The sequence below is a fragment of the Magnolia sinica genome, chromosome 10 (genome assembly GCF_029962835.1).
Source record: "Magnolia sinica isolate HGM2019 chromosome 10, MsV1, whole genome shotgun sequence".
Classification (NCBI taxonomy): Eukaryota; Viridiplantae; Streptophyta; class Magnoliopsida; order Magnoliales; family Magnoliaceae; genus Magnolia; species Magnolia sinica.
The window spans coordinates 83,924,592-83,952,313 of NC_080582.1; the positions used below are offsets into that span (position 1 = coordinate 83,924,592).

At 39.9% G+C, this 27,722-nt stretch overlaps 3 protein-coding genes across 3 annotated transcripts; 2 read left to right on the plus strand and 1 right to left on the minus strand.

The window, feature by feature from the left end:
- On the plus strand, positions 1–1,576 carry LOC131217214 (probable xyloglucan endotransglucosylase/hydrolase protein 23). Its single transcript, XM_058212062.1, has 3 exons — positions 1–369; positions 627–820; positions 985–1,576. Exons 1-3 carry the CDS (start codon positions 88–90, stop codon positions 1,385–1,387), a joined length of 879 nt encoding a protein of 292 aa, XP_058068045.1. The 5' UTR covers positions 1–87; the 3' UTR covers positions 1,388–1,576.
- A 2,348-nt stretch (positions 1,577–3,924) lies between these two features.
- LOC131217216 (probable xyloglucan endotransglucosylase/hydrolase protein 23) lies at positions 3,925–6,751 on the minus strand. Its single transcript, XM_058212064.1, has 4 exons — positions 6,730–6,751; positions 5,572–5,822; positions 5,106–5,299; positions 3,925–4,333 (listed from the first exon to the last, which is right to left on the minus strand). The coding sequence occupies exons 1-4, from the start codon at positions 6,749–6,751 to the stop codon at positions 3,925–3,927; spliced, it is 876 nt and encodes a 291-aa protein (XP_058068047.1).
- A 4,861-nt stretch (positions 6,752–11,612) lies between these two features.
- On the plus strand, positions 11,613–17,857 carry LOC131217215 (probable xyloglucan endotransglucosylase/hydrolase protein 25). Its single transcript, XM_058212063.1, has 3 exons — positions 11,613–12,053; positions 12,898–13,091; positions 17,374–17,857. Exons 1-3 carry the CDS (start codon positions 11,628–11,630, stop codon positions 17,756–17,758), a joined length of 1,005 nt encoding a protein of 334 aa, XP_058068046.1. The 5' UTR covers positions 11,613–11,627; the 3' UTR covers positions 17,759–17,857.
- The last annotated feature ends 9,865 nt before the right edge of the window (positions 17,858–27,722 follow it).

Below are 27,722 nucleotides of genomic sequence, written 5' to 3' on the forward strand. Positions count from 1 at the left end.
TCCCACTTCCACATCAACCACACCACCCATTCTTCCACAATCTCTTTCCACTATAGTTGTTCCATCTCCTCTCATCATATACTACACATGGCCTCTTCTTCTTCTACTAATATTCTTATAATGTTGCCGTTATTACTATTAGCTTCCTCTCTAATACCTACTTATGCTGCTAATTTCTACCAAGATTTCGATACCACATTTGGCGACGGCCGTGTCAGAATACTAAACAACGGTGAATTACTCACTCTCTCCCTCGACAAGGCTTCCGGCTCCGGATTCAAATCCAAGAACGAATATCTCTTTGGAAATATCGATATGCAGCTGAAGCTCGTCCCTGGCAACTCTGCCGGCACCGTTACTGCATACTATGTAAGTTTCAATGCCGCAGTGTACTTTTCTGCTGGTTTGGATGGACATGCAATTGAATTGAAATACAAATTGATTCTATAAAGTGGAATAACCATATTCCACTATGGTAATTTCTACTATAGCGAATATGATTATTGCAATTGATTCTGTTGAGCATCCAAACATGACCTTATTACATTACACAGGCATGTCAGATTGTCTACTACATTGATTGCAATTGCTGTAAGCCCATATTCATTGAAGTGATTGCATTGCAGCTAACATCACAAGGACCAACATGGGATGAGATCGACTTCGAATTCCTGGGCAACCTTAGCGGAGACCCTTACATTCTCCACACCAATGTGTTCACACAAGGGAAAGGAAACAGAGAGCAACAGTTCTACCTATGGTTCGACCCAACTGCTGACTTCCACACATATTCCATCCTCTGGAATCCTCAGCACATCATGTAAGCCATCTTATTTTCTTAATCCATATAACCATTACTGAAGAAATGCCCATTTCCCACTAACCTATAACAAACTTTTACTATAGGTGTTTGACACTGAATCAATCCATTATTCAATGTTGTGTGTATTATTCTAACATTGGTTTGGTGGCCTTACATTTCAGATTCTCTGTGGATGGAACCCCCATCAGAAAATTCAAGAACATGGAGTCGAACGGTGTCGCATACCCAAAGAACCAACCGATGAGGATCTACTCGAGCCTCTGGAACGCCGATGACTGGGCCACCCGTGGTGGGCTCGTCAAGACCGATTGGTCGCAAGCTCCCTTCACTGCTTCCTATAGAAATTTCAATGCCAATGCATGTGTTTGGTCTTCGGGCACGTCTTCATGCGATTCAAAGGCTCAGTCCACCAACAACGGATGGCTTACCCAAGAGCTGGATTCGACTGGCGAAGAGAGGTTGAGATGGGTGCAGAAGAATTACATGATCTATGATTACTGCAGCGATTCAAAGCGGTTTCCTCAAGGCTTTCCCACTGAATGCAACAACACCCAACAGAATTAGAGAGAGAACCAATATACAAATCTACATATTTGATTTATTCATTCATGTATTCCTTTGTAAATGATTATCCTCTTTATTTTATTTTTATTTATAGATAATTATTTTCATATTTATATGAGATTAAGGAAAGATTATATTTATTGAATAACAAAAGGGTGTCATTTTAAGTACAATGGCTTGTACTAGTCATTTTCTTCTGCAAATCTGCACAAGGAAGCTATTTTCTTTCAATCAAATGATGATTCGGTTTGGATTTTCCACCCAGTGGACCCCACATGGGGTTGGGCTAGGCTCAAATGTAGCTCCACTTGGATGATCCTAGCTATCTGATAAATTGACGCGGAGTAAGGCTGTAATGAGTTCGATCACCGTCTTCCTCAGGGATAACTACTCCAAATCCACGGAACTCTCTGGATTCATCTAAAAGTTTCCTTGGATCCACGAGAGATCAAATAGAAATAATTTTTAATAAATTCCAAAAGAAATTATAAATTTGGAAATAAATTGATTGCTGATTAAAAAAATGAATTTACTATCATTTAAATAATGAGCTCAAACTTAGGACAGTTTTAGACTTAAAATCCAACTCAATCATGATTCTGACTAGAAGCTAAAAAAAGTAAGTGTCCAATATGGCATAACCATTTTATTCTCCTAATTTTTTAAAGACCTTTTTATGTTGGGCACTTCTCTCTGACAACTCAAAGTATATGTCAGAAAAATTCATTCTGATTCGTGAGATTTGCTAGATACTACTATTTTAAGGTTCTAACTGTCCTGATTTGCCATGAAAGGGTCCGGGACCACTCTACATGATAAAAAGTTGGAAATCAGAAAATAAAAAGTCAGCGGGAGAAGCATGATATAAGTTAGTGCTTATCATACTAACTTAAACTTGAAAAATAAATTACATCAAAAAAAAATTATATAAAAATTAAATAAAAAATAAAAAAGAAGAAGAAGAAGAAGAAGAAGAAGAAGAAGAAGAAGTTATTTATAGACTAGTATCGAAACGGGCCCTTATTGAGCAGCCCATATCTTGCACAAAAGTGGGTGGCTGGGCTAAAGAACTGTTTGTTTTGGTCCATCACAGGCTGGCCTCAGCCCAGGCCATGAGAGTCCCATTGACAGGCCTAAGGCTCTCTATCATGAATTCTAGTCCTCAAAGTGAACGGATGAGATTGGACTGATCCAGGCCAGCCCAAACTGTCCCCTCTACAATCATAGGACTAACCGTTCTGATTTTTCATTTTTACGCTTGGGGATCCATATGATGGACGGCTTGGATCTCATCCATGCACCACTCTGACACGTGTGCGCTTAAAAGAAGCTCTTATAAGTCATATAGAATGCTGTTGATATAACTTCATATCATTAGCCGCAATGGATCAAGCTTGTTATAAGTGGGACCCATGGTTCAGTAATTGAAGCCGTTCATATCATTGGCTCTACTCCTAATTGCCATGTGCTAAAAATCTCACAGATTGGAAAAAATCCTAACCCTTAAAGAGGTGGCCATCAAGTAGACTTGAGATGGAAAATGCAGCCGTTTCACATTGGGGGGGACCCATTTATGACTTTCATGCTTGAGGCTGCGTAGGGCTGTCCACTGCTGGACTGCTTCTATACGGGCTTGGGCTGGAATACTAATACCGAAGGCCCATCCCAGGCCTAAAATTTAATGCCCGTTTGATAACTAGACTGGACTCGTGCTTTGTTTAAGACCCCATCATCCTGTCCAGTCCGGCCCATGAGAGGCCCATTGACTGGACTTAACGAATACATACAAACATCTTTTGTATGTATGATGTATCTATACTTACCATTTATTAGTTTGTTTTGGGTTTTGGGCTGGGTCGAGTCTGGTCATCTAGCCTAAACCATTTCTAACCCATCTGGATCGGGTTGGGTTGGGTAGGGTTCAACTCAACCCTGACCCATTTACGCAAATGAGACACGTTTTTAACCCAAGCCTGAGCCCCTACCAATTTAGCTTGGCCCAAACCTGCCTCCGAAGCGGGTTGCGCAGGCCAATCCGACCCACCTTCATCTTTAATATTAGATATGACTGGGCCACATTGTAGGGCCTGTTGAATTAAGGGCAGGGCTAGATCAATAAACTATGAGGCCTGTAGGCTCAAACCCAAATCAGGATGAAAGCAAACTGGGCCTGAACAATCCAGTCCATTTGCATCCCCAGCAGTATTATTGAGAAATTATATGATGATCCACTAGCACAGGTGTTCTTGATGCAGCTATTTTTAAGGTGGGTCCCATACCAAAAATGCCCACAACAAAATATCAGTCCCATTCACTCATCAGATGGGCCACACAAGTATGAGAAGCTCAGCAGTCTACATTTTCATGCAGATGAATGGCACAGATCCTTCCGACGTATACCAAATTAGCATGCAAACGACCCCTTCAATCACTCCAACCCAAAACGACCTTGCATTTCACAAACGAAGAATCATATTTCTGATATTTTCATTACATTATCATAACAAAAAAATTAATAATAATAAAAGGCGGACCGTCTAAACGAGAGGGGCATATTTGCATTCTGGCGGGAATCCCTGCACAAACCGCTTGGAATCAGTGCAGTAGTCGTAAATCATGTAATTCTGCCGCACCCATATCAGCTTCTGCTTCTTATTCGAATCAAGCTCTTGTTTCAGCCAATCGCCGGACAGCGATGTCGGAGAATTTGAAGCGCATGAAGAAGTGCCGTCGGAAGAACACACACAAGCTTGTGCGTTGAAGTTCATGTAAGAGGCAATGAATGGTGATTTCGTCCAATCAGTCTTGACGAGCCCACCTCTAGTGGCCCAATCGTCGGCATTCCAAAGGCTGGAGTAGATCTTCATGGGCTGTTTGTTTGGGAAGGGTACGCCGATGGATTCTGCATTTTGGAAGACTCTGATTGGAATGCCGTCCACAGAGAAACTGAAAGGGAGGTGAAGCAAATATGAGCAAATCACCGTCTAGATACACAAACACTACGCATGTGTGCGTAATCAAAGTAGCACATCAGGTGGGCCCCATCAATAGAGAAAGTGGCCCAAAATATAAGTGGGTCCCACTCATCTGCAGGATCAGACGTGTAGAATAAGCTTATTCTATAAGGTAGTGTGGGTCCACAATTATGTACGTCCTACATCCAATCCGTCCACAAAGTAGGACCCTTCAAGTTCACCATTTGTCCCAAAAATCAGGCTGATCAAGAACATAGGTAGGTCACACAGCTGGGACAGTTTGGATGGGGACACCATCATTAAAACCGTCCAGATTGTGCGTGAAGCGTAATGGATTCTGTATATGCTTTCCAATCCATTCAGAACGTGTGCCGTGAGGATGAATGGCCACCCCAAGAATCAGGCCCTTCAAAAACTCAGGTCTAAAGCCAGCTGATTTTAGAGGTTTTAGGCATGTTTTTACAAGGTGTTTCCCACCTGAATCTTGTATCGTCTTGATTTTTGGGCTCCAAGGAAAAGATGGGGCTCACATGATAGACGGTTTGAATTTCATGCACACGTCACGGTGGGCCCCACACAGTGGAATAAGCTTATTCTACAAAGAGGAACCTCCTTGATAATGCCCGCTTCTCGCACGTGTAGCCCACCTTATTGGTAAATATCCATGAATTCTAAGCCAGATCAACAACACGGTGTGGCCCACCTAAGGACTTACAGTGTATGGTGAGGATCTGAGGACTTACACAATTTGTCTAGGGTTCCAAAGTATGGAATAGGTGTGGAAGGCTTTGGTAGGATCAAACCAAAGGTGGAATTGCTCCTCCCTGTTACCCTTCCCTTGTGTGAATACGTTAGTATGGACAGTGTAAGGATCACCGCTCAGATTCCCAAGGAATTCGAAATCAATCTCATCCCACGTCGCTCCACTCGATGAAAGCTGCAACACAATCACTAATTAGTTACTATGTATTTCACCAAAGAGAGGACAAACCTGGTACTGATCCAGGACGCCCCAGCTGTTCATTAGGTGGGCCCCACCAAGTGGACAACACCAGCCGAAAATAATCCTTCATGGTCCCATCAGGTGAGCGACACAAGTATAAAAATAGAAAGAGATAGGCGATGGCCCGCATGATGAGCTGACCATCGTCTACACGATAGGGCCCACCAGTCTACAGCTTGGATGTGTGAAGAAATGGAGAAACTCACGTAGAAGGCGGTGACGGTGCCAGCGGAGTTGCCGGGGACGAGCTTCAACTGCATGGTGATCTCGCCGAAGAGATAGGAATGCTTGGATTGGAAGCCGGAGCCGGAGGTTTTGTCGAGAGATAGGATTAAGCAATTCCCATTGTCGAGAATCTTAGCACGGCCGTCACCCCACGTGATATCGAAGTCTTGTTGGAAGTTATTTGCAAAGGCTGCCATTGATGAGGTTGATAATACCAACATTACCAGCATTACTTTGGCAGTGCAAGAGAAGGAAGAAGAAGAAGAATCCATTTTCAGAGAGAGAGAGAGAGAGAGAGAGAGATCGTGTGGAGGAGGTATGGGATGTTGATGGGAAGGTCTCTATAAATATGATTGTAGAGAGAGATGAAAGGAGGGAAAGAAATATCGGAGAAAGAGAGCTTAGTTAGCTGTCTTCTTGCTGTTGAGACTTTGAAAAGCTACAACTTCAATTTCAAACAGATAATTACATATTCCGCGTCTGACGGTTTATGTACATCCGGCGCTATGCTCGCTTTCCGTTTCCTTTTCCCAAACAACGGTCTGTCTGGCCGCGGATTAGGTGAGGCAGGTAATAGCTTAATGGGTGAGGCCCAATTTCATATATGTGTTGTATATCCATGCTGTCCATCCGTTTTTTCAGATCATTTGAGGGATGGTTCGATTGTGATCTTGAGAAACTGATGGACGGGGGCAGAGGAAATTCGCGTCGGACTACATGTAGGCAAAACAAGCTCTTGTATTTGTTGTATATCCACGCCGTCCATCCGTTTTTACAGCCCATTTTAGGACGAGGTCCCAAAAGATAAACAGATCAAAATCTCAGGTGGACCACACTACAGGAAACACTGGTGATTGAACGTTCACCATTAAAAACTTACTCGGTAACGTTTATTTAGAAATGCTGCATATTCACAGTAGCACCGAGAAGATGGACGGTTCCTATCATTCTACCAGCTCTGCTACCTATAAAGTATGGACAAGATACCTATAGAATATCGTATATAATCAAAAGAACGCTCCTGTGTGAGTTCTATACCATTTAAAAAGCGATACTGACTCTTCAAACGTACACGTGGAATAGCTTTTAGGAAATCCAGACCGTCCAACCATCTGAAAATCCCTTTTGACTTTGGACACTTACTATTTTACTTTTAACCATTCATTTGATAGCCATTAATTGAATGGTTAGGATTGCTTGATAAGTGTGATTTTACTCATATTCTCCCATCCACGATGGAACGCTCATTTTCAATGGTCTGGATAGCTGTAAATCAGCCCCAAAAGAGACGAGAATGAGCCACTACCATTTTTCAAAACGGTGCAAAACTACCATGGGACTCTAACCTATAATATTTATACACTCATTGGAATAAGTACTAAGTAGAGTGCAGGTGCAACCGTGCAAAGTAGCATGAGTTGTAATTCTCATCTACCGAGAAAGTTCCTTTCATGGGAGGAGAAGACAGCATACTCACGTGCAATTCACGACCTCACGTGGGGGTTGTGACCTTAAACTATATCTAAGAACACGGAGGCCTGTTCCTCTACAAGGGAAGCGGATTCTGTACTGAGTAACTCAGTACGGTAAGCGTACTGAGTAAACTCCGTGGGCCCCTGTGTCATTCATATATTGTATCCACTCCGTCCATCTCTTTTAACACATAGTTTTAGTGCTTTATACCAAAAATGGACTATATATAATCCTCAAATGGACCACACCACAGGAAACTGTGTGAATTGAACATCTACAGTTGAAAAATTCGTGGGGACAACAGAGGTTTTAGATCAAGCTGATATTTGTGTTTTCCCTTCATCCATGTCCTTCCGATCTTATGAACAGGTTGGATGACAAATAAACATCACTGGGGGCCTTAGAAATTTTTCAACGGTTGAAACCAATATTTCTACTTTTTCCAGTGGTATGGCCCACTTGAGCATTGTATATGCATCAACTTTGGGTTGAACCCATAAAATGATCTGGAAAAACGAATGGACGGCGTGGATAAACAACATGCATTCGCGATGGGCTCAACTGTGTTTACCTAGTACGATAAAAGCGTACTGAGTAACTCAGTACGCAATCCGATTTCATCTACAAGTCAACGTAGGATAAGATTATTTTACAAGTTCTTCACGTGCTTATGCACCTGCTTATATACTATTGACTGTGTGAGGCGCACCGTGTTGCGTGTTTGCCTGACACGGTTTATCTAGTGACGCTGACACTGGCCCCACCATAATGTATGTGTTCTATCCACGCCATCCATCCATCCATTTTTCCATATCAGTTTAGGGCTTGATTTTAAAAATGAGGCAGATCTAAATCTCAGGTGGACCACACCATAGGAAAACAGTAGTGATTGAATGTCCACCATCAAATATCTCGTGGAGCCCACTATGATGTTTATTTTACATCCAACCTGTTGATCAGGTCTAACAGCTTAACTTTTGTGGCCTCAGGAAGTTTTTAATAGTTGGGGTTCAATCCACACGATCCATTTTTGACGTTTGAATCTAAGATGGTTTTTGAGCTCATACCATAAAATGATATGAAAAAATAAATGAATGGCATCAATGAAACATATGCATCATGGCAGCACCCACAAAACACCAACCACTAGGGCCGCTAGCCCATCCATTTCAACAATGATTACATGTTTGGAAATCCATCAAATCCAAACTCTTCCCTTAAGAAATACCCTATTAAGTGATGTTTGCATTTGGTAGACCATGAAATTAAAATCAACAGACCACATTTCACAATGGATGTCAGTCACCATACACATATATAACTTGAATGGCACATGTAAAAAGCATGTATGGATGGGTTAAAACATTATCATAAACGTAGGGCTCACATATGCAGTGGATTTCAAATTCTATCCAAAATCCTGTAACATGCACTTTTGACTTTGGAATATATGATATGAGGATTAATCCAACCTCTTTTGTTGTTTCGAACACTAGATGAAATTTAAATAGGACCAAATGCAATTCCATGCTACCTCATTTTGTCCCTTTCAAGGCACCAAATTAACAACCCCTAATGAGCCCCACCATGATGATGATGGGATTCCTGAAAAAAAAAATTAAAAAAATCAGGCTTATTCCATTGTTAGGCATATCTGACTTAATGGTTGGATCGGCCTATTTTTTGGGGTGGGCCGACCCTGACGGACAGGTTGGATAGCATGTATATACGACAGTGGGCCACGTGCAACCCTTGTAGATGAGCCGGCCCCATAAGCAGGTTACAATTCATTTTTAAAATGGAAGGAGGATGCATTTCATGCATTAATTAAACCTGCTTTTTCGTTATAGTGAATAGTGATTGAAGCTTAAGGCACTTATGATATAAGCAGCCAGCTCATCTTGCATTTGCAATCAACAACATCAAGCTGTAATCCACCGACCGTCCAACTCCACCTGTCCATTGGCCCTTGCCCATTTTTAATGGGTTTGTTTGTTGTTGATTTTGGGATTTGGTCCTTGTGATTTGGATCGAGAAAAAATCACCTGCAGCCAGCTGCACGCTAATTTAGCATGCAAGTCTCATCTTTCTTGCCAACGTGTCACTTTTACAGGACATCCGAGCCATCCATATGGTGGGCCCTGCTATAAAGGTGACCTAGCGCAGAAATTAGACCACTCTTTTCATCAGCCGGGCCACACAGTTGAAATAAATAGATGGCCGGTGGTCCAGATCAATGTATAGATGTGCCCCACCTAACAAGTGGGTCATGATTTTCAAGACATGCGTTTTTCAGGGTGCACGAGTCAGATATCCGATACACGTGACAAGTTGGTAGGAAAAACATTGCTGCATTCTAAGGTAGCATACAGGCTGACGTGGGTTGCCCAAGTCTCATTTGGATTTGGCTTGTCATTACCAGGAAACCCATCAACACTGCACATAGCTTGTTGATGAGTAGGATTCTGCACGGGCCCAGGGTTCTGTAATCGAGAACGTTGATCTGATGGGCCCACTTTTTATTATGGAAGGTCCAAAATTTTCCTAGATCATAAGATTCCAACACATTTAGGCTGGATCCAACCAATTGCTAAATTTGGGCCCATCTAAGGCCCGTTCTAATCGGGTTTATCATTTTAGAAACTAAATTTATCATTTTAGAAACTTTACTTTTTCAAAAAACTTATTAATTTAGGGCTTAAGGCTTAAATAAGTTACATAAAATGCTTTGTAAACTCATTTAATTTATTTGTACTTTTCTTTAATAATATTAATTTTTATCTATATATATATTTCTCTCCTTATTATAAATTCAAGAGTTAATTTTTAATATAAAAACAGTGATATCTTTATTTCATGTCTGGCATGATAACAGCATTAATGGAATTTCGGGGTGTGTGGTAGGTACTGCTGGCTATTAATCGTTTGAATAAATTTACCAGCATACCCCTTATCTTTATCAGAAATAATCTTGGTGTCCATATATATCGTTAGATCAATGTGAGAGCTACTGGCACAATCTGGGACGTTCATCAGGTGGGCCGACCATAAATGTACCATGGCTTAAAAAATTCAAGATGGTCCAATCGCTAGCAGTAGGCATATGGTTAAGAGAAAAATGGATGGTTAGAGAACATGCAGATGGTCCACATTCCACTTATACGTGTGACCCACTAGCCAACAACATGGGCCTGATTTTCTGGCCCTGAAAAATACAAAGAAGGACCGACCTGATGAACTGCCGGGATCTGGCACACATTTGCCACGTCAGCATCATTAGTGCTCATGTCTTTATCTTGGATGTGGACAGTCTCCCGTCTGTCGTATCTACAGTTCTTGACTACTGTCGAAAGAGAACAAAACGCAAGTTCATAAACAAAAATGCAATTTCTTTATTCATAGATAAGAGAGAGAGAGAGAGAGAGAGAGAGAGAGAGAGAGAGCTCTGTGGGGCCAACGTGATGTCTATTTAAAATCCAATCCGTCCATTATTTGTGGTACCTCATTTTGTGATGTTATTCAAAATATCAGGTTGATATAAAACACAACTGGACCACACCACAAGAAACGGTGTGGGATGGAGGTGGCCACCATTGAAACCATCCTGTGACCATCCTGATGTTTATATGCCATCCAATTCGTTCATAAGGTGATTCCCAACAGGATGAAGGAAAAAAACTCAATATTAGCCGGACCCAAGATTTCAGTGGGCCCACGGAAGGTTTCAACAGCAAGCATCCCCGCCCTCACTTTTTCCTGTGTCGTGGTCACTTGAGTTTAAGATAGCCTCATTTTTAGTCTAGCTCCCAAGCATCATGAGCTGGCCCATATAATGGACGGGGTGGATGTCACTCACACGTGATGGTGGGCCTCACAGACCTTTTCATTGCACGAGTTCCCTGAAGAGTTATTGCTGGAAATTCGCTTCCGAATGAGAATGCAAATCGGACTACGTATTGAGTAACTCAGTACGTCTATATCGTACTGACTACAGAGTAAACTCTGTTGGGCCCACCGTATATGTATGTGGTTTATCCACACCGTCCATCCGTTTTTCCACTTCGTTTGAGTGGTTAAACCCAAAATTTAATCATATCCAAAACTCAAACAGATCACACCAAAGGAAACAGTGTGAATAATGGCTTCCACCGTTGAAGCCTTCCTAGGACATACAGTGATGTTTATTTGTCATCCAAACTGTTCGTAAGATCACAAAAACATGGATGAAGGTAAAACACAAATATCAGCTAGATCCAAAACCTCTGTATCCCACTAGAATTTTTCAACGGTAGATGTTCAATTCACATTGTTTCCTGTGGTGTGGTCCAATTGAGCATTCTCTGTAATTAATTCTTTACATCCAGCTCTAAAATTATCTGGTAAAATGGATGGACGGAGTGGATAAAATATATATAAATCATGGTGGGCCCCACAGCGTTTACTCAGTACACAGTGCGTGCAATCCGCTTCCGAGAGAGATACGATCTTATCATCCAAGTTAATTCTGGCCACACCTTACATTCTACATCCCGCCACACGTCAATCTCCACCATCCGATTATCAAATGCCCTCCCTACCGTCCAAAATAACATCTCAAAACGCCACCCACCCTTCAAGCCAGCTGGACCCACCCAACCCCCTTATAAATCCCAAACACCCCATCACCATCTCCCTCACCAACTTCTCTGTTCCCATTCCACCCCTCCATATTTACAAAATGCCCAAACTACCCCTCACCACCCTCTTCTCCCTGCATGGCTTCTTGCTGACACTCTTCGTAGTGGTCTCGGGCGATTTCCCGTCCCAGATCGACCTTTCGTGGGGCGGCGATCGAGCCAAGATATCTGAAGACGGTCGCCTTCTCCAGCTGTCGCTCGATGCCGTCTCCGGCGCCGGATTTCAATCCAAACAAGAGTTTCTATACGGGAAGATCGACATGCAGATCAAAGTCGTGCCGGGAAATTCCGCCGGGACGGTCACCGCATACTATGTGAGTAAAAACCAAAAATACAGATGCATGAGCATGGCCTGATGACGAGAATCGCGACGCTTGTCTCAAATTGGAATTCTCAAATTCCCATTAAGAAATATGCGTCGGGATTCGTGCCAGTCCTCTTTGGGCAGTGGGAGATGTGTGCTCATCGGCTCAGACTCCCTATCTCTCGATATCACACTCGCCACATCTTCCAATGTCCAAATACAGTGGGCGGGAATCATGACGCACATCTCGAAATGGGATTTTTTTAAAATCCGATTTTTTGAAATGGGATTAGGTGAGGTAGGGGTAACAGCTTAGTGGGTGAGGCCTTGACCGTGGGGTCCACCTCTCTGTATATGTCGTATATATCCACGCCGTCCAGCTGTTTTTCCAGCTCATTTTGAGGCAAGGTTAAAAAAATAGACAGATCCAAATCTCAGGTGGACCACCCAGTAGGGATTGAAATCCCTACCGTTAGTTTTCGATCAGGCTTCTATTTTTATTTTGCCTTCATCCAGGTCCGTGTGACCTTATTGGCAAATAAACATTACGGTGGGCACTTAGAAGTTTTTAACGGTGGGCGTTCAATCACCACTGTTTTCCTGTGGTGTGGTCCACTTGAGATCTGGATCTCCCTCAATTTTTTTTTATCATGCCCTAAAATGAGCTGGAAAAATTGATGGACGGCGTGGATAATTCACATACATCATCGTGGTGTGACCTGCACATATGCTACGTGTACCACTTCTAAGTACCTGTATATCGAGTGCCATGCGCAGCCAGAGTATGAGATAAATTTCCTTTTTGACCCTTTATATGAGTTTTACTTGAATAATCCGGTGCATTGCTGGAGCAGCTAGCTTCGAAGGGCCAGACTCAAGACGAGATAGATTTTGAGTTTCTGGGAAATGTGAGTGGACAGCCTTACATACTCCACACCAACGTCTATACAAAAGGAAAGGGTGAAAGGGAGCAGCAGTTCTATCTCTGGTTTGATCCAAGGGATGCCTTTCATACTTACTCTGTTCTCTGGAATCAGCAGCACATACTGTTAAGTACACCTCCTTTCTTTTCATGTGGGACCCAAAGTGGGACCCGTCTTTTGAATTTGACCCCTTGTGCCGTTGCACAACGTTGGCAATGGACCAGATTGGCCTCTCGGGGTTTGGGCCACGAGTGATATGGATAGGACCACGAGTATGTGGGTGGGAATTGAAGGAAACGGATCGGCTACTCCCCCTGCCACCAGCCAATGGCTGATGGTCGGTGCTCTGTGGGCCATACAATGATATATGTGTTTCATCCTTGCCGTCCATCTATTTTTCTAGATCATTTTATTATATGAGACCAAAAATGAGTTCTATCCCAATCTCAATATAACACATTATAGGAAACAGTGCTGAATGAATGTCGACCATTAAAAACTTTTATGGATCAAGCTGATCTTTGTTTTTTGCTTTCATCCGGGTCTTTATGACCTAATCAGCAGATTGGATGTCAAATAAATAGTACAGTGGGCCTTAGGAGGATTTTAATGGTGGATATCCAATCGCTATTGTTTTCCTGTGGTGTGGTCCACCTGAGTTTCATATCCCCATAATTTTTACAGTAACTCTAAAATGATCTGTAAAAATGGATGAACGGAATGGATGAAGCACATACATCATTGTGGGGCCCACAGAGCACCGACCATCAGCCACCGGGCTGATGGCAGGGGGAGTAGTCAGTCCGTTTCCGGAAATGAAGAGCCAAGTACTAAACAGGGTGGGCCATGGATGCTTTTTAGCTCGACTGGGCCTATTGCCACCTTGGGCTCGCGCTGACCTAGAGCTGCACTAGCCCATTGCCACAATGGACGAAAATGCCCTTAAGAGCAAAGATCAGACGACCAGGACAAATGCAAACGGTCGTATTTAAAGATGGACCGCAACGCCTTGGACTCAGTTAACCTCAGGGGCATTTTAGTGATTTTATTTAAAACAGGAAAATATCCTCACCAGCAGGGGCATTTTGTCATTCTGTCAAAAGTGTTAGGGGTATTTTCGTAAATTTACGTACGGAGCGTTTGCGTTTCTCTTCGCTGGTTGAGAAGATCAGTTACACTGTTTCTGTCATTTTGCGTGTGTTCTCAGAGCAGGGTTTGTTTTGCATATGTCGCGACTCAGGATACAGCACGTGTCACCCCGCACTGTGGCCTGGGTGCTCCGATGATCGGAACCGTCCATGCTGTGAAGTCTATCCTATACTGGCTCAGAAATAAACTTTTCGATGATGTGAAATTACTATTTAGAGACAAATCTAGAATCTAGAACGATAAAAGAAAAATTTTCAAAGCCATCATCCAACTATACAAATCAATGGTCAAGATCATTGTCACGCCTCGAAATTCAGATACCTGAATAAGGTATTCGAATCCTAAGGTCCGTGAGTTATAATATAATGATATTTATTACAATACACGTTATTCAAAAAAATACTGCTAAAATATTTATTAAATTCAATTCTTTTAATATATTTTTTTCTACATCGAAATTTGGAATATAAACAAAACCTAAATAATAAAAACTGAATTGAATTTAAACTAAACCTAATTTTTTAGAAAAAAAATAAAACTAATAGTAGAGGCCCGTCTGCTCGTAGTATTCCAGCTCTACACCTGTGCATTTTTTTTAGGAGGATAAGCATAATAGCCCAATAGAGTCATTTCTTATCCAAAATTTAACATGTTCAGATGATATCATTTTTTTTTAAACAATGGAAGAAAATATAATATAAATAATGAATTTAAGCAACAAAAATGTAAAAATGCAATGTATGTAATAATTTTCATGAATTCTTATTACAATTATATCATTTCTTTCAACACCGTACTCAATTGGATGGTCACGTTGCATTAACGCTTACGCATTAGTATCTCATGGTGACGCACCCATTTTATACATTAGTTGGTCAAACTACTACTCCAGTTGTATTTTTGACGTATGTCAGCGCACACAATTGTACTCATACGCCGTACACAAAAAAGACTCCAAAGGATCCAGTAGATTCTAAGGTCTTTTATCCAAGGGACACAATTGTCCTACTTGTTGACTTTATGGTCTCTCACCCAAGGGACACAATTGTCCTACTTGCTCGCTTTAGGGTCTTTCACCTAAGGGACACGATCGCCCTACTTGCTGATACAACTATATTTTTTTCCTCACAATTAAAAATCAATAGAGAAGCATGAATAACATGAAAAATTCTAAAATTAATAAAAATAAATAAATAATAATTTAATAAATCAAATTTCTACACTATAGTGCAAGTTCTATATGAAGTACATAAATTTGATGTTATTAAAATTTAGTTTTTGAAATTGTTGATTTCTGTAATAGTGTTGGAAAACTTACCAGAACTCGTAAAAATACTGAAATACCAATTTTTGTCTCAAAATTTGAAATTTGAATTTATTTACTTATTTGCAATGTAAATAATTTATTTTATTCAAAATTTAAATTCTTATTTATTAATTTATAAAAGTTTAGTTGTACCTTATATTTAAATTATTATTATTACTATTATTATTTTATTTTTATAACTTAAACTATAAATTAAATTAGAATAATAATTAGAAGTTTGAATTAATATCATATTAAATTTTGACTTAATTAATTTAAGAAATCATACAAGTCAGAGTTCATAATACTTATCAAATAATTAAAATTTTGAATTATAATTAACTTTAAATTTAGATTTACATTAATTTAATTCTTACAACAAAAATAATAATAATAATAATAATAATTTTTTATTCTCAATTAGTATAATTAATATTAATTCTCAAACTCTAAAAATTAAAATTAAAATTTAACTGCTTGTTAACAATTTAATTGTAACCAATTTACTTTAAATTAAATTAATAACTCATTTTAATATTTGAAATTTCACCTGATCTAGATTAATTTAATTTAATTAATTATTACTTATGAAATATATACATCTATTAAACAGAGCTTAAAATTTTACAAATTAATTTAAATTATTAGTTCTTTTTTTTTACTAAAAATAATGCTGAGTTAAATTCAACAATTCTAATATAAAATAATAAAATCTATCTGCATATAGTATATTACATCTGACTTAAAAATTCATAACTTAATTTGAACGTATTCTATTTTTAATAATTTACCTTTATATAAATGAATTTTAAAATTTAAGAATAACTCATTTTAATTTTAATATTAAGAAATAATTTTTTATATTTAGAATTTTTAAATTAAAATATAAACTTATATAAATTGTTTATTTTATTATGTATATGTGTGTGTGTGTGTGTGTGTAAAATTTTAACATTAAATATCAGAAATATATAAGATAGAAATTTATAAATAAGTAGGATTCTCTATATAATAATCAACTAACAATAATATTCTTATCAAAATTTTGAAAAAATAAGTATAATAATTAACTGAAAATGATAAACTCCAAGACAAGATCACCTACCTTAAAAGTCTAATGATCTAACCCCACTTTAATCTTTCTCTCTTGATTTACAAAGCTCTCTCTCCTCCTCTCTATTTTTGATTTGATTCCTTCGTTTCTTTCTCTTTTTCTCTTTTTTTTTTTTAAATTAAATTTTTATTTTTTATAAAAGGGTGCATAATGAAATAGAAGATATGGGATTATGTGACGGTTTCATTTAGTGGGAGGGTTCGGTACCCATTACGAGAATGGAGAAAGTGATTTAGTCAGCGTGCGTAAGATATAAATTTTATTATTATTATTATTTTATTTTATTAAAGATATGATGAGTCCTACTAACGATAATATAAATCTATTCTGTCCATCATCTTGGCTTGGCAAAGAGAAAATATAAGGCCAAAAAAAGGCTAATCCAAAACTCAGGTGGGCCACACATAAGCGGATGGTGGGATTAGTTCCCACAAAAAAAATAGGTTGTTACAATCATCCTTGAATCTAGATAGAATAATAACTTATTTATAATATTACAAAAATATAAACGGTCCAGATCATCAGATCATCGGAACATTTTAGAATTTGGGCCACAGAGGTAGCGACAAACTGTGGCTTCTGAGTCGCGACAGAGGCAAAACGAACTCTTCCGGAGGACGTATTCGGAGAGAAACTATAAAATGTCGTCTTCCTTGAGGACATTTTTGTCATTTTCACCACAGGCCACCTTTGCTTTACCAGACTGCAAAACAAGCAACAAAATGTGGGACCAGAATTGAAAGTGGGCGGTTTACACTTTTATGTGGGACCCATTAACCATTTGAACTCTACCTGTGGGCCCCCCTTGAAACTAACGGCGACGATCTGTTTGATCCAGCTTCTCTGTGGATGGGACACCGATCAGGGTCTTCAGGAACAATGAAGCCTTGGGGGTCCCATTCCCTAAAGACCAGCCAATGCAACTCTATTCAAGCCTTTGGAATGCAGATCAGTGGGCCACACGTGGTGGCCTGATCAAGATCGATTGGACCCAGGCGCCGTTCATCGCTTCTTACCGAAATTTCAATGCAGATGCATGCGTGTGGGCAGATGGACGGTCGTCATGCCCTGCTTCGAAGGGAAGATGGTGGGACCAAGGACTGGATAGCAATGGAGCCCTGAAACTCATGTGGGTCCAGCAGAATTACATGATCTATGACTACTGTAGTGATTCCAAACGCTTCCCTCAGGGATTTCCCCCAGAATGCTCCATTTCCAATTAGGATATAGATGATGGCCCACCCACTTATAGAATAAATTACAGGAGTGGGCTTGTTTATGTAAATGTTACAGAAATGGTTTGTAATGGTTTTTATAGTTAAGCTTGTGACTCTCTCGATCAGAGTATGGGGGAAACGGATTGGCTACTCCCCTGCCACTAGCCCGGTGGCTGGTGGTCAGTGCTCTGTGGGGCCCACCATGATGTATGTGTTTCATCCATGCCGTTCATCCATTTTTAAAGATCACTTTATAGCTTGATCCGAAAAATAAGAGGGATATAAATCTAAGGTGGACCACACCACAGGAAAACAATACTGATTAGATATCTACCATTAAAATCCTCCTAAGGTCCACTGTACTGTATATTTTACATCCAATCTGTCTATTAGGTAATACAGACCTAAATGACGGGAAAAAACAAAGATCAGCTTGATACAAAACTTTTATGGCCCCCGAAAAGTTTTCAATGGTTAACGTTCAATCAACACTGTTTCCTGTAATGTGGTCCACTTGAGATTGGAATATATCTCATTTTTGGTCTCATCACATAAAATGATCTAGAAAAATAGATGGACGGCATGGATTAAACACATACATCATGGTGGGGCCCACAGAGCACCGACCACCAGGGAGTAGCCAATCTGCTTCCGAGTATGGGCGGGACCCACTCTAATCCGTCATTGGATGAGTAATGGCTGTTGATCAGTACCTGAAGCATTGCCGATGAGGAGGTGGATCTGGGTTCATCTGGTAGGCCATCTACATACATGGCTGATTCTTAGCCCGTTTGGCTAATTTTTCATTTTGACCGTCCATCTAAAGGCTGTTGTTGATAGGGATATGATATTCTCTTTGGCGTGATTAGACCATCCATGGATAGCACGGACTAGATGAATGGTCCATATTACTGCCGTACCTGACACTGGACGGATTTGATTGCCTAGTTGGAGGGTCTTTTTAGCTGTGGAACCTATCCAGTGGGGCCTATCTGATAAAGAGTGTGGACCTCATGCATGTTCGCGTGTCTGAGGTTTTAGATTTTGTATACGGTTCATCTGTCACAAATGTGTGCCGATCAAGATTTCCCAGATAGTGGGCCACATTGTGACCGATAATCAACTCATTGGACCATCTTAACCATACATACGGATGCCATCAAATGGACGGCTAAAGGAAATTGGTCTGTAATGATATGGTTAATATCATGCTATCACTGTAACTATGAATAAGGTCCATGTTTTGGATGGTCTGGATTGATGTACCTAATGCATTGTGTTTAAATAAACGGGGTGAGGTGACCAATTTCGTGATCCTTGTCTTGGTGGCCCATTTTAGGAATTTGGATGGGCTTGGACCACCAGGGTTCTAGCCCATTAAGTAGCCATACCCATCTTCGGCCTGGATATGGGTTGATTCAAAAGCCATTTCTTAAATGGGTTGGGTTAGTTTAAGAAATTCATCTGAGCCAGCAGGTGTGTGGCCTATAAGAATCTATACACGATTTGATTGGTTTCAGATAAGGCCCACAGCCGAGCATTGCACTCTCACGTGAGCTTGGGCTAGGATGGACGGGCCTGTTTCCTTGGAGAAATTGAGCTCGTGGTCTTTGCACATGTGCTACTGTGGCACACGTGTGTAAAGCTTGGCCCACTCATCAACTGGGAGTCATGTGAACTTGCCTTAAACTGAAAATTAGGAAAGGTTCACTTGTTGGGTGGGACAGACAATCATGAAAAAAAAAAAATTTGACTAATTGCAATTACTCATTGCAAACGTGTGGCCCACCTAATGAACGGATTGGATTAGTTCTGAGCCAGTGCATGTTTATTATGCACCCACGTGAAGAAATGACTGAATCTTAACTTACATGTGCCTCAAATCACCCCCATCATCCTTCAAGGGATGCGGCCATTTGAAAAGGAGAAATGTTTTTTCCTTTAATAATTTCATTGGTGTTGATGAGTGGGCCACAGAACAGTTCATGCGATCCAAAACCATACATTCAATGGTCCTGGCTTCGGAGTTACGGCAACCCAAAAATCACATTTACCAATGGAAATCGGATTTCATGCTGAATAACTCTTTTGGGCACACCGTGAATGTTTATGTTTATCCACGCTGTCCAACCGTTTTTACATCTCATTTTAGAGGATTAACCGAAAATTGAAGCATATCCGAAGCTCAAATGGACCACACCATAGGAAACAGTAGGAATAATGATATCCACCGTTGAAACCTTCCTAGGACCGACAATGATGTTTATTTGTCATCCAAACTGTTCATAAGATCACACAGACATGGATGAAGGTAATACACAATGATGTTTATTTATCACGCCCCAAAATTCGGATATTTGAATAGGGTGTCCAGGACTTGAATTTTAGACCCGTGACTTATAAAAAATAAAATTTAAAAAAAATGAAAAGATAAAATATGACAATTTCATATGCATTTCATTTTCTCCCATCATAGTCCAAAACTTTAAAATCCAAACATATACTAAGATAACTAATTACATAATCTGTTATTACATTGATGCATGATTATTTAACTTAACTTGAAATAAGAAAATCAAGTCAAATATTACTACATTTAGAGTTTTAAAATAAAATAAAATTTATCATATGTAGAATGATATGCCATGTGCATCCAATCACATTCCATGCTCCACTACTAATAGAAGTACCCTGCATCTTCAAAATATTTATAACCTGAAACGGTTAAAACATAATGAGTTGACAATTCAATAGGATCACATTAATCCCAAGTTGAAAGTTTCACAAATATTATCAAATTTAACCTCGATATATTAATCAAAATAATGCGAACATTGGATGTAAAATTATAATTAATAATTTGACATTCATAAATATAAAATGAATAAATTGTTTAACATAGCTTTTCTAAAAATACTAAGATTTGGAGTGGACAAAAGACTCATGTGTGCTGATCCTTTTAGAAGATGACCCACAACAGAGCACCGGTATTGATCCTTTCAGGGTATGACGCTCGACAGGGCACTGGTATAACCTTTTAGGGACAAAGCCCAGGACAGTGCACCCGTGTGTACTAATCCTTTTAGGGAATCACCCATGGCAAAGCACCTGTGCCGATCCTTTTGGGAATGACCTTAGGCAGAGCACCCATGTCGTGCTGATCATTTCGGAAATAACCCTGGGCATGGCACCCGTAAGAACCATTGCATTAAAAAATAGTTCACACAAAATGCATCTAACTTACAAGGAAATATGACATATATAGTGTCTATGTTCACATAATGAATATTCATTATCACCACTAGATAATATAAAATGGAAAAATAATAATAATAATAATATTTGTATTGGTTCAGTCAAATAAAGAATATCTCAATGTCTAGATTATATAAGGCAATTACTTATGAATTTTTCAATAAGGAATGATCACCTACCTGCTATGAAAAAATTGTGTGATGAGAGGAAAATAATATGAAGCGATGCTGATTTCTACGTGTACTAACTTGGATTAACCAACTCTGAATTCGACCCGAATTGGGAAGTAGAACTTCATATAAATGTGTCCATCTCCATAAAAATCAGATGTTATAGAAGGATCTTTAGGTTAGCCCGTACTCGGCGAGTTGAGTTGCACTTGGCAGATTCAATCAACTTGGTGGAACGGCTCGATATACGCTACCTTCAATCAGGATCTCTCTCTCTCTCTCTCTCTCTTTAGAATAGTTGCAAGGGATGTTAGAAAAATCGACAACGCATCATTGAGGATTAAGTTAGTGAGCCATGAACTCGATGTTAAACCCTCACGAATACTCTCCCTTCTCCTGATATCTTTTTTCTTCTCACAATCTTTCTTTTGTGATTTTCTCTATGGTTTTCTATAAGTAGCATGAGAAATGAGATATAAAAATAATGTCGGGTGAGTTTAGTGGGTTATGAGTTCATTGGACGGTTTAGATTATTTAGTGGTCTTACCATGATGATATCATGCATGGTTGATGGGTTCACATCCTTAACCGTACCGTAGAGAAGTGGGAAAGAGAGGGAGTCGTGGAGGAGAGGGCTAGTTTCATGGGGTGACGTGCGTCAACACGTCACTTTGTGATTTGAATTTTTTTTAAAGAATGGGCCCCATAGGTATCACATGATATATTCACACCATTCATTAGTTTTGCCCATCAAAGTTAGGGCATGTGCCCAAAAATGAGGGCCATCTATAGCTTAGGTGGGCCACACCAAAGGCAACAGTGGAACCTACCGTTTAAAAGAAATAGAGTATTACAAATATCACCGGGATCCAAAACTTTTGTGGCCCCTCAATAATTTTTCAACGGTAGATATTCAATTCACACTGTTTCCTGTGGTGTGGTCCACTTGATCTTTGGATATGATTCAGTTTTGGTCTCAAACCCTAAAATTATCTGGTAAAATGGATGGACGGAGTGGATAAAATACATAAATCACAATGGGCCCACAGAGTTTTCTAAGTACGCAATCCACTTCCTTACCAGTACTAGAATTTTCAACTGGAGGTGGGCCATCCATCAGTTTCATTTAAACCTACCTATCATAGACATAAGATTGTTCGTGGGTGCAGTTTTGGAGGCAGCGGCCATCTTCACGAGATGAGCTGTCAGGCATTGATTGATCTAAATTACGATTGGGACCACCATCACGAGTACTATCCTTCATTCATTGATTGATTCAAATTATGAGGTGGGCCCACAGTCACAAGAAGGGCTGTCCTTCATTCATTGATTGATACAAAGACAAGAAATGTGGTCCTTCGATTATTGATTGATCCAAATATTATGAGTGGGCCTATCACCAAAAGATCTACGGTCCTTAAGTCATTGATTATTACCAATGACGCAGCTCTCTCCCTCTCGGAGGCTGTTTGGCTAGTGTTGCAACATCAGACAGGTAGCTGATATCAAAGCTCTTTGGGCCCATCTTGATGTATTTTTCTTATCCATGCTGCCATTCATTTTGCCAGCCCATTTTAGAGCGTGAGTCCAAAAATAAGGCAGGTCTAAATCTGAGATAGACCATACCAAAGGTAACATTGGAAATTGAATTCTTACCGTTGATAACTTTCTAGAGCCATGGGAATTTTGGATGAAGCTGATATTTTTGTTTTACCTTCATCCAGGTCGGTGACCTCATAAGTAGATTAGATGAAAAATAACCATTACAGTGGGCCTAGGAAGTTTTTAATGGTGAATGCTCCATCAACAATGTTTTCTTACATGGTGTGGTCCACTTGATATTTAAATCTACCTTATTTTTTGAATCATAGCATAAAATGAGTTGAAAAAATGGATGGATAATAGGGATAAAATACATACATTATGCTGGGACGACAGAGCTTTGACATCAGCGCTAAGGGTCATTAGCTAACCCGCGCCCCTCTCACACGCCAGTCCAAACGCTGCCAAGGCATTTTAAGAGAAAAAACTGATACTCTAGTAGAGCGTGATGGATGTTACACTTGCTCTTAAGATTTAAAACTCTGTATATTTAATACAAATAATTCAATTTAAACTGTATAAATTTCAGGTATCAGTTCGTATCAAACAAAAAATACACTTGTTTGACCATCTCAGTATAAATTTGGTGGATATTTATTAGATGGTTAAAATGAAAATAGGAATGGTCCAATTTTTGTTGATATTGGTAATTTTTTTTTCTTTCTTTCTTTCTATTAGCCGGTTAGTACACCCCACTCTCAGTTCATACTTCACCATTAGCCACCCCTAAGAGTGAAGTGTGAACTGAGAGTGGGGTGTACTAACCCGTTAACGGAAAGGAAAAAAGAAAAAAAACAAAATCAATGGTCCGATTTCAAAAATGAATGGTCCAATTTCAACAAATAAGTGTCCAAAAATTAGAGATTAAAATTTCTCAAATTATCTGATTTTGGGAATCTGAGTTAGTAATAGTTTTTTCCACATTCTACGCGGTTCAATTTGATTTATTGTTCGCCAATTGTACAATTTCTGACTTCCTGCATACCGAGTGCCATATTCTGGCGGAGTATCAAATCCCCATCTTTAAAGGCGAGCGGCATGATAAGGGCTATTAATGCCACACGCGCCTGTCTCCACACGCTCTTTTACACATGTGGCAAGATGGCAAGCGTGTGAGATTTCTAACCGGTGCGAGACGTGGGACTTATTTTAAGGTGCCTTGATACAAAAATTTAGAGAAGTTTCTTATCTGACGGCTACACGTGTCTGTTGAAATGTGAAGCTTTTTTATAAACCGTCGCTTCCTATATGTTTGCCCACATGTTAATCAGACCATCTGATATATTCAAATCAATTTCAAGTTAGGATACACACGATGCATGGTTCAGATGCTCCGTTCTGGTGTCACTTGAACAGCACGTAAACATGCGTGTGGGGTACATAATATCAGTAGTAAATATGTTCTCGCACACGCACGGAAGCGGATTGGCTGGTGAGGTAGCTGCTGTATTGACGTCAGCAAGTTCCGTGGGTCTGATCAATTGATATGTGTTATATCCAAACCGTCCATCCATTTGAAGAGCTCGTCCAAGGGTTGAGACGAAAAATGTAGTCTGGGTCCCTTCAATAATAAAGATCCCTGCTCCCTAGTCTCATTTAAGTGAAGTTATACTTACATTTCATGATTTTTCATGCATTGCATTGAGAAGTTATGAAAAGGGCATAAACACTAATCAAAGTAAATTGTCTAGATAGTCCCTTTAGATGGATTTTCACCCAAAATTACACTAAAATAATATTCGATAGTTTTCAATTTATGAAAATAAAATAGACAGGAGTATTCTACTTATCCAATATTTGGAGTAGAAATGGACACCCAGTGGAACCCAATCAAGCTTGGCACTGCTCGGCTTTTCTAGCAGACTACTTGAGCTTGAGCTCAGCTCCACTTGGCCCTTAAGCCTAGCAGGGCAGCTTGGGTGAGTTTAGTCTCAAGTTTACTAAGCTTAAGCTGAATTCGAGCCTAACTCTAGATTGAGCTTTCGAGTTCTGTCAGACTTGATTTTTTTAATTTGTATATAAAATTCAATTCACAAATTAATAAATTCACAAATACATTAATCAATTTATAAATATACTAATCAATTCATTAAGGTAATTGGATGGTGATAGACTTAAGATTTATTGTGTTTTGTTTGAAAAAAGTGACCACATAATTGGGGACTGCATAATTACGGCCAAGTTTATATAGAGATGCATGAACCAGAGTAAAATAAAAAATAAAAAACATAGAGATTTCAAGACTTGAGAGCCGAGGGCCAAAGGTAGGTGACATGGACAGCCAAATATGGAGCCAGAGATGGACAAGCAAGAGCAAAATAGAAATTGAGAGAAAGTTAAAGAAGGAGCCATTGAGATGAGATAGATTCAATAATAAGGCTAAAAACAACATGCAAGGTGAACAGACATTGCGAATGTGACTCATCTGATCGAGAGGGGCTAGCTGTCGAGGCTCAATGAAAAAAATATGAAGAAAATCTTTAGAAATCAGAAGAGCCAAAATTTTTGTATTAGATGATACCGAATTGATGCAAGACAATTAATCACTTGCTTTAAAAGCTTGAACTGTCAGACTACGGCGAATTAATTCATTTATCTCATGGTCCAGGCCCCACATCTCATGGGTTTAAGACTTATGCCAAACTCTCTTCATGGGCCTTAAATTACATGGGCTGCCTACTTCGAGTGTGTCCCCGCATCCCACGGGCTATCCTACTTGACCCGGTGTGAAATCCGCATTAATCACCCTGGTGAGGAGTCTCGAACATGAGACCTCCCCCAAATCGCATGGGTCACCCACCCCGGGTGTGCCCCTGAATTTCACAAGCGACTTCACTTAAGCCCATTGTGAAACTATCCCTGCATTACTCGACTTTTGTCGAACTCTAATCAAGGAATTTATAATTGATTTTTGAACAGTATTCTATCCATGTTTTCTTATCAGGGTGCAACGTTAACATTTATGGCTGCATACATATGAACTATGATACTCCACCAGAGTATCAAAATACTCCCCATTTTATTTCCCACCCGCGGACAGCAAATCCAGGCAAGCAGTCCGGACGAGAATTAAACCGACCGCTATACACGTGGCACTGTCCTATTGGTAGATCGACAGTCTTAATCTTATCCCACATTTCTATGCAATGGAGGACGCCAGTACAGTGCTCCCGCCTATTACATTCTTACACGTGTCGTACATCCAGAGCCTTCCCAAAAAGTCCGTACACGTCGACTACAACATGCAGATGAACCACAGCCAGTCCCCGGAGACCGTGGGGCCACCAAAGCTTGGCAGTGAGCTGGAGATCAGTGTCCTTTCCTGAGAAAAACTTCGATACTCTGGCAGAATGCGATGGATGATACTCAGGCGCTCATAAGCTTCTTTGAAATTGCATACATCTCAATTGATTAACTCAAACTAAACTGTCCAAATTAATAGTCACAACTTAGATCTATCATAACCCAAAAATTAGTATTATTTGATGATCGGGCTATCGGGTTGGTGGACATTATTGGACGGTTGAAAATGAACAATATTCAACGGTCCTATTTTAGTAAACAAGTGTCCATTGATCAGAGGCTAGCATTGTGCCCCATACCTGATCGGGGAATTTGACATATTAGAGGCACTGAATTTCACAATTTAGTCTGTTTAATTTAAATTATTGTATGCCACGTGTACAAATTATGAATGCCTGCGTGTCAAGCATCATGCGCAGCCTGAGTATTAAATAACGCCCCGTATTCCAACAAAGCTGTCGGCCAGCGGTGGCCTTTACGTTCCTGAGCTTGACCCACCAGTTTAAAGTCCCATCCAAACTGTCCAAATGATGGGCCCCAGCAACCGTAGATTTTCATCCGTCGGTTGATCCTAGCCATCAGATCGATCAGACTTATCCCGTTAAGGTGAAAGGTAGCTTATTTTAGTTCTTGCCTTTCATTTGCGAGGTTGACCTGCTGTATGCCACGTGGATAATGCAGTCGTCCTGATAACTCTATGGTGTGAGTTTGTCACACAAGTGCCAGCTCAACCCCAGTACATATGTCATACATGCATGTAAATACAGGAAAGCCGATTAGCTCTTACCCTGGTAACAGCTCAGTGGGTGTTACCCTTACCGTGTGGGGCCCACCTTGATGAATTTAATTAATATCCATGCCGTCCATCCATTTTATCAGCTCATTTAAGTACTTTATTCTGAAACTTAAGTAAATCCATATCTCAGGTGGACAACACCACTTGAGAAATTGGTGAATGACCATTATAAGCTTTTTTTTAGGTCACAAAAGTTTTGGTTGAATCAAATATTTGTAATTTTTCTTCATCCAGCTCTGTTCGACCTTATCAACGGGTTAGATGGCAAATAAACATTACTTATCTTGTTAGTTGGAATTGGAAAGTTTTTAATGGTGAGCATTCAATCGTCACTATTTATTATGGTGTGGATCACCTGATAATCGGATATAATTAATTTTTGGGTTCGTTGTACTAAAATGAGCTGTAAAAACGAATGGACGGAGTGAATATACGACATATGATTAAGGTGGGCCCTACGGCAAGGGTTACACCCACTAAGCTGTTACCCGGGTAACACCAGTCCGCGCCCGTGTATCCACCGTCCACAGCGTTGGTGAGCCGGGAATGTAACTTTCTAATCAGACGACCTTATCCATCTGATTCCGCTAGATGAATCTGTACCACCGAATCATCCATTTGAGGTCCACCTATTGGAATTGACAGTTAGGATCATCCATTCTTTGTTGGGCTTCATGGCCCAGCAGGAATGTGGCCATGATTTGTGGATCTGGACTGACGTACATACTACATGCATGGTGGATAACCTTCCACATATCAAATTACTTGTACCAAACGCACACCGTACAGTAATACTTATATTTATGGTGGTCTCGAGACCACACCGCGACGTGGTCCCATAAAC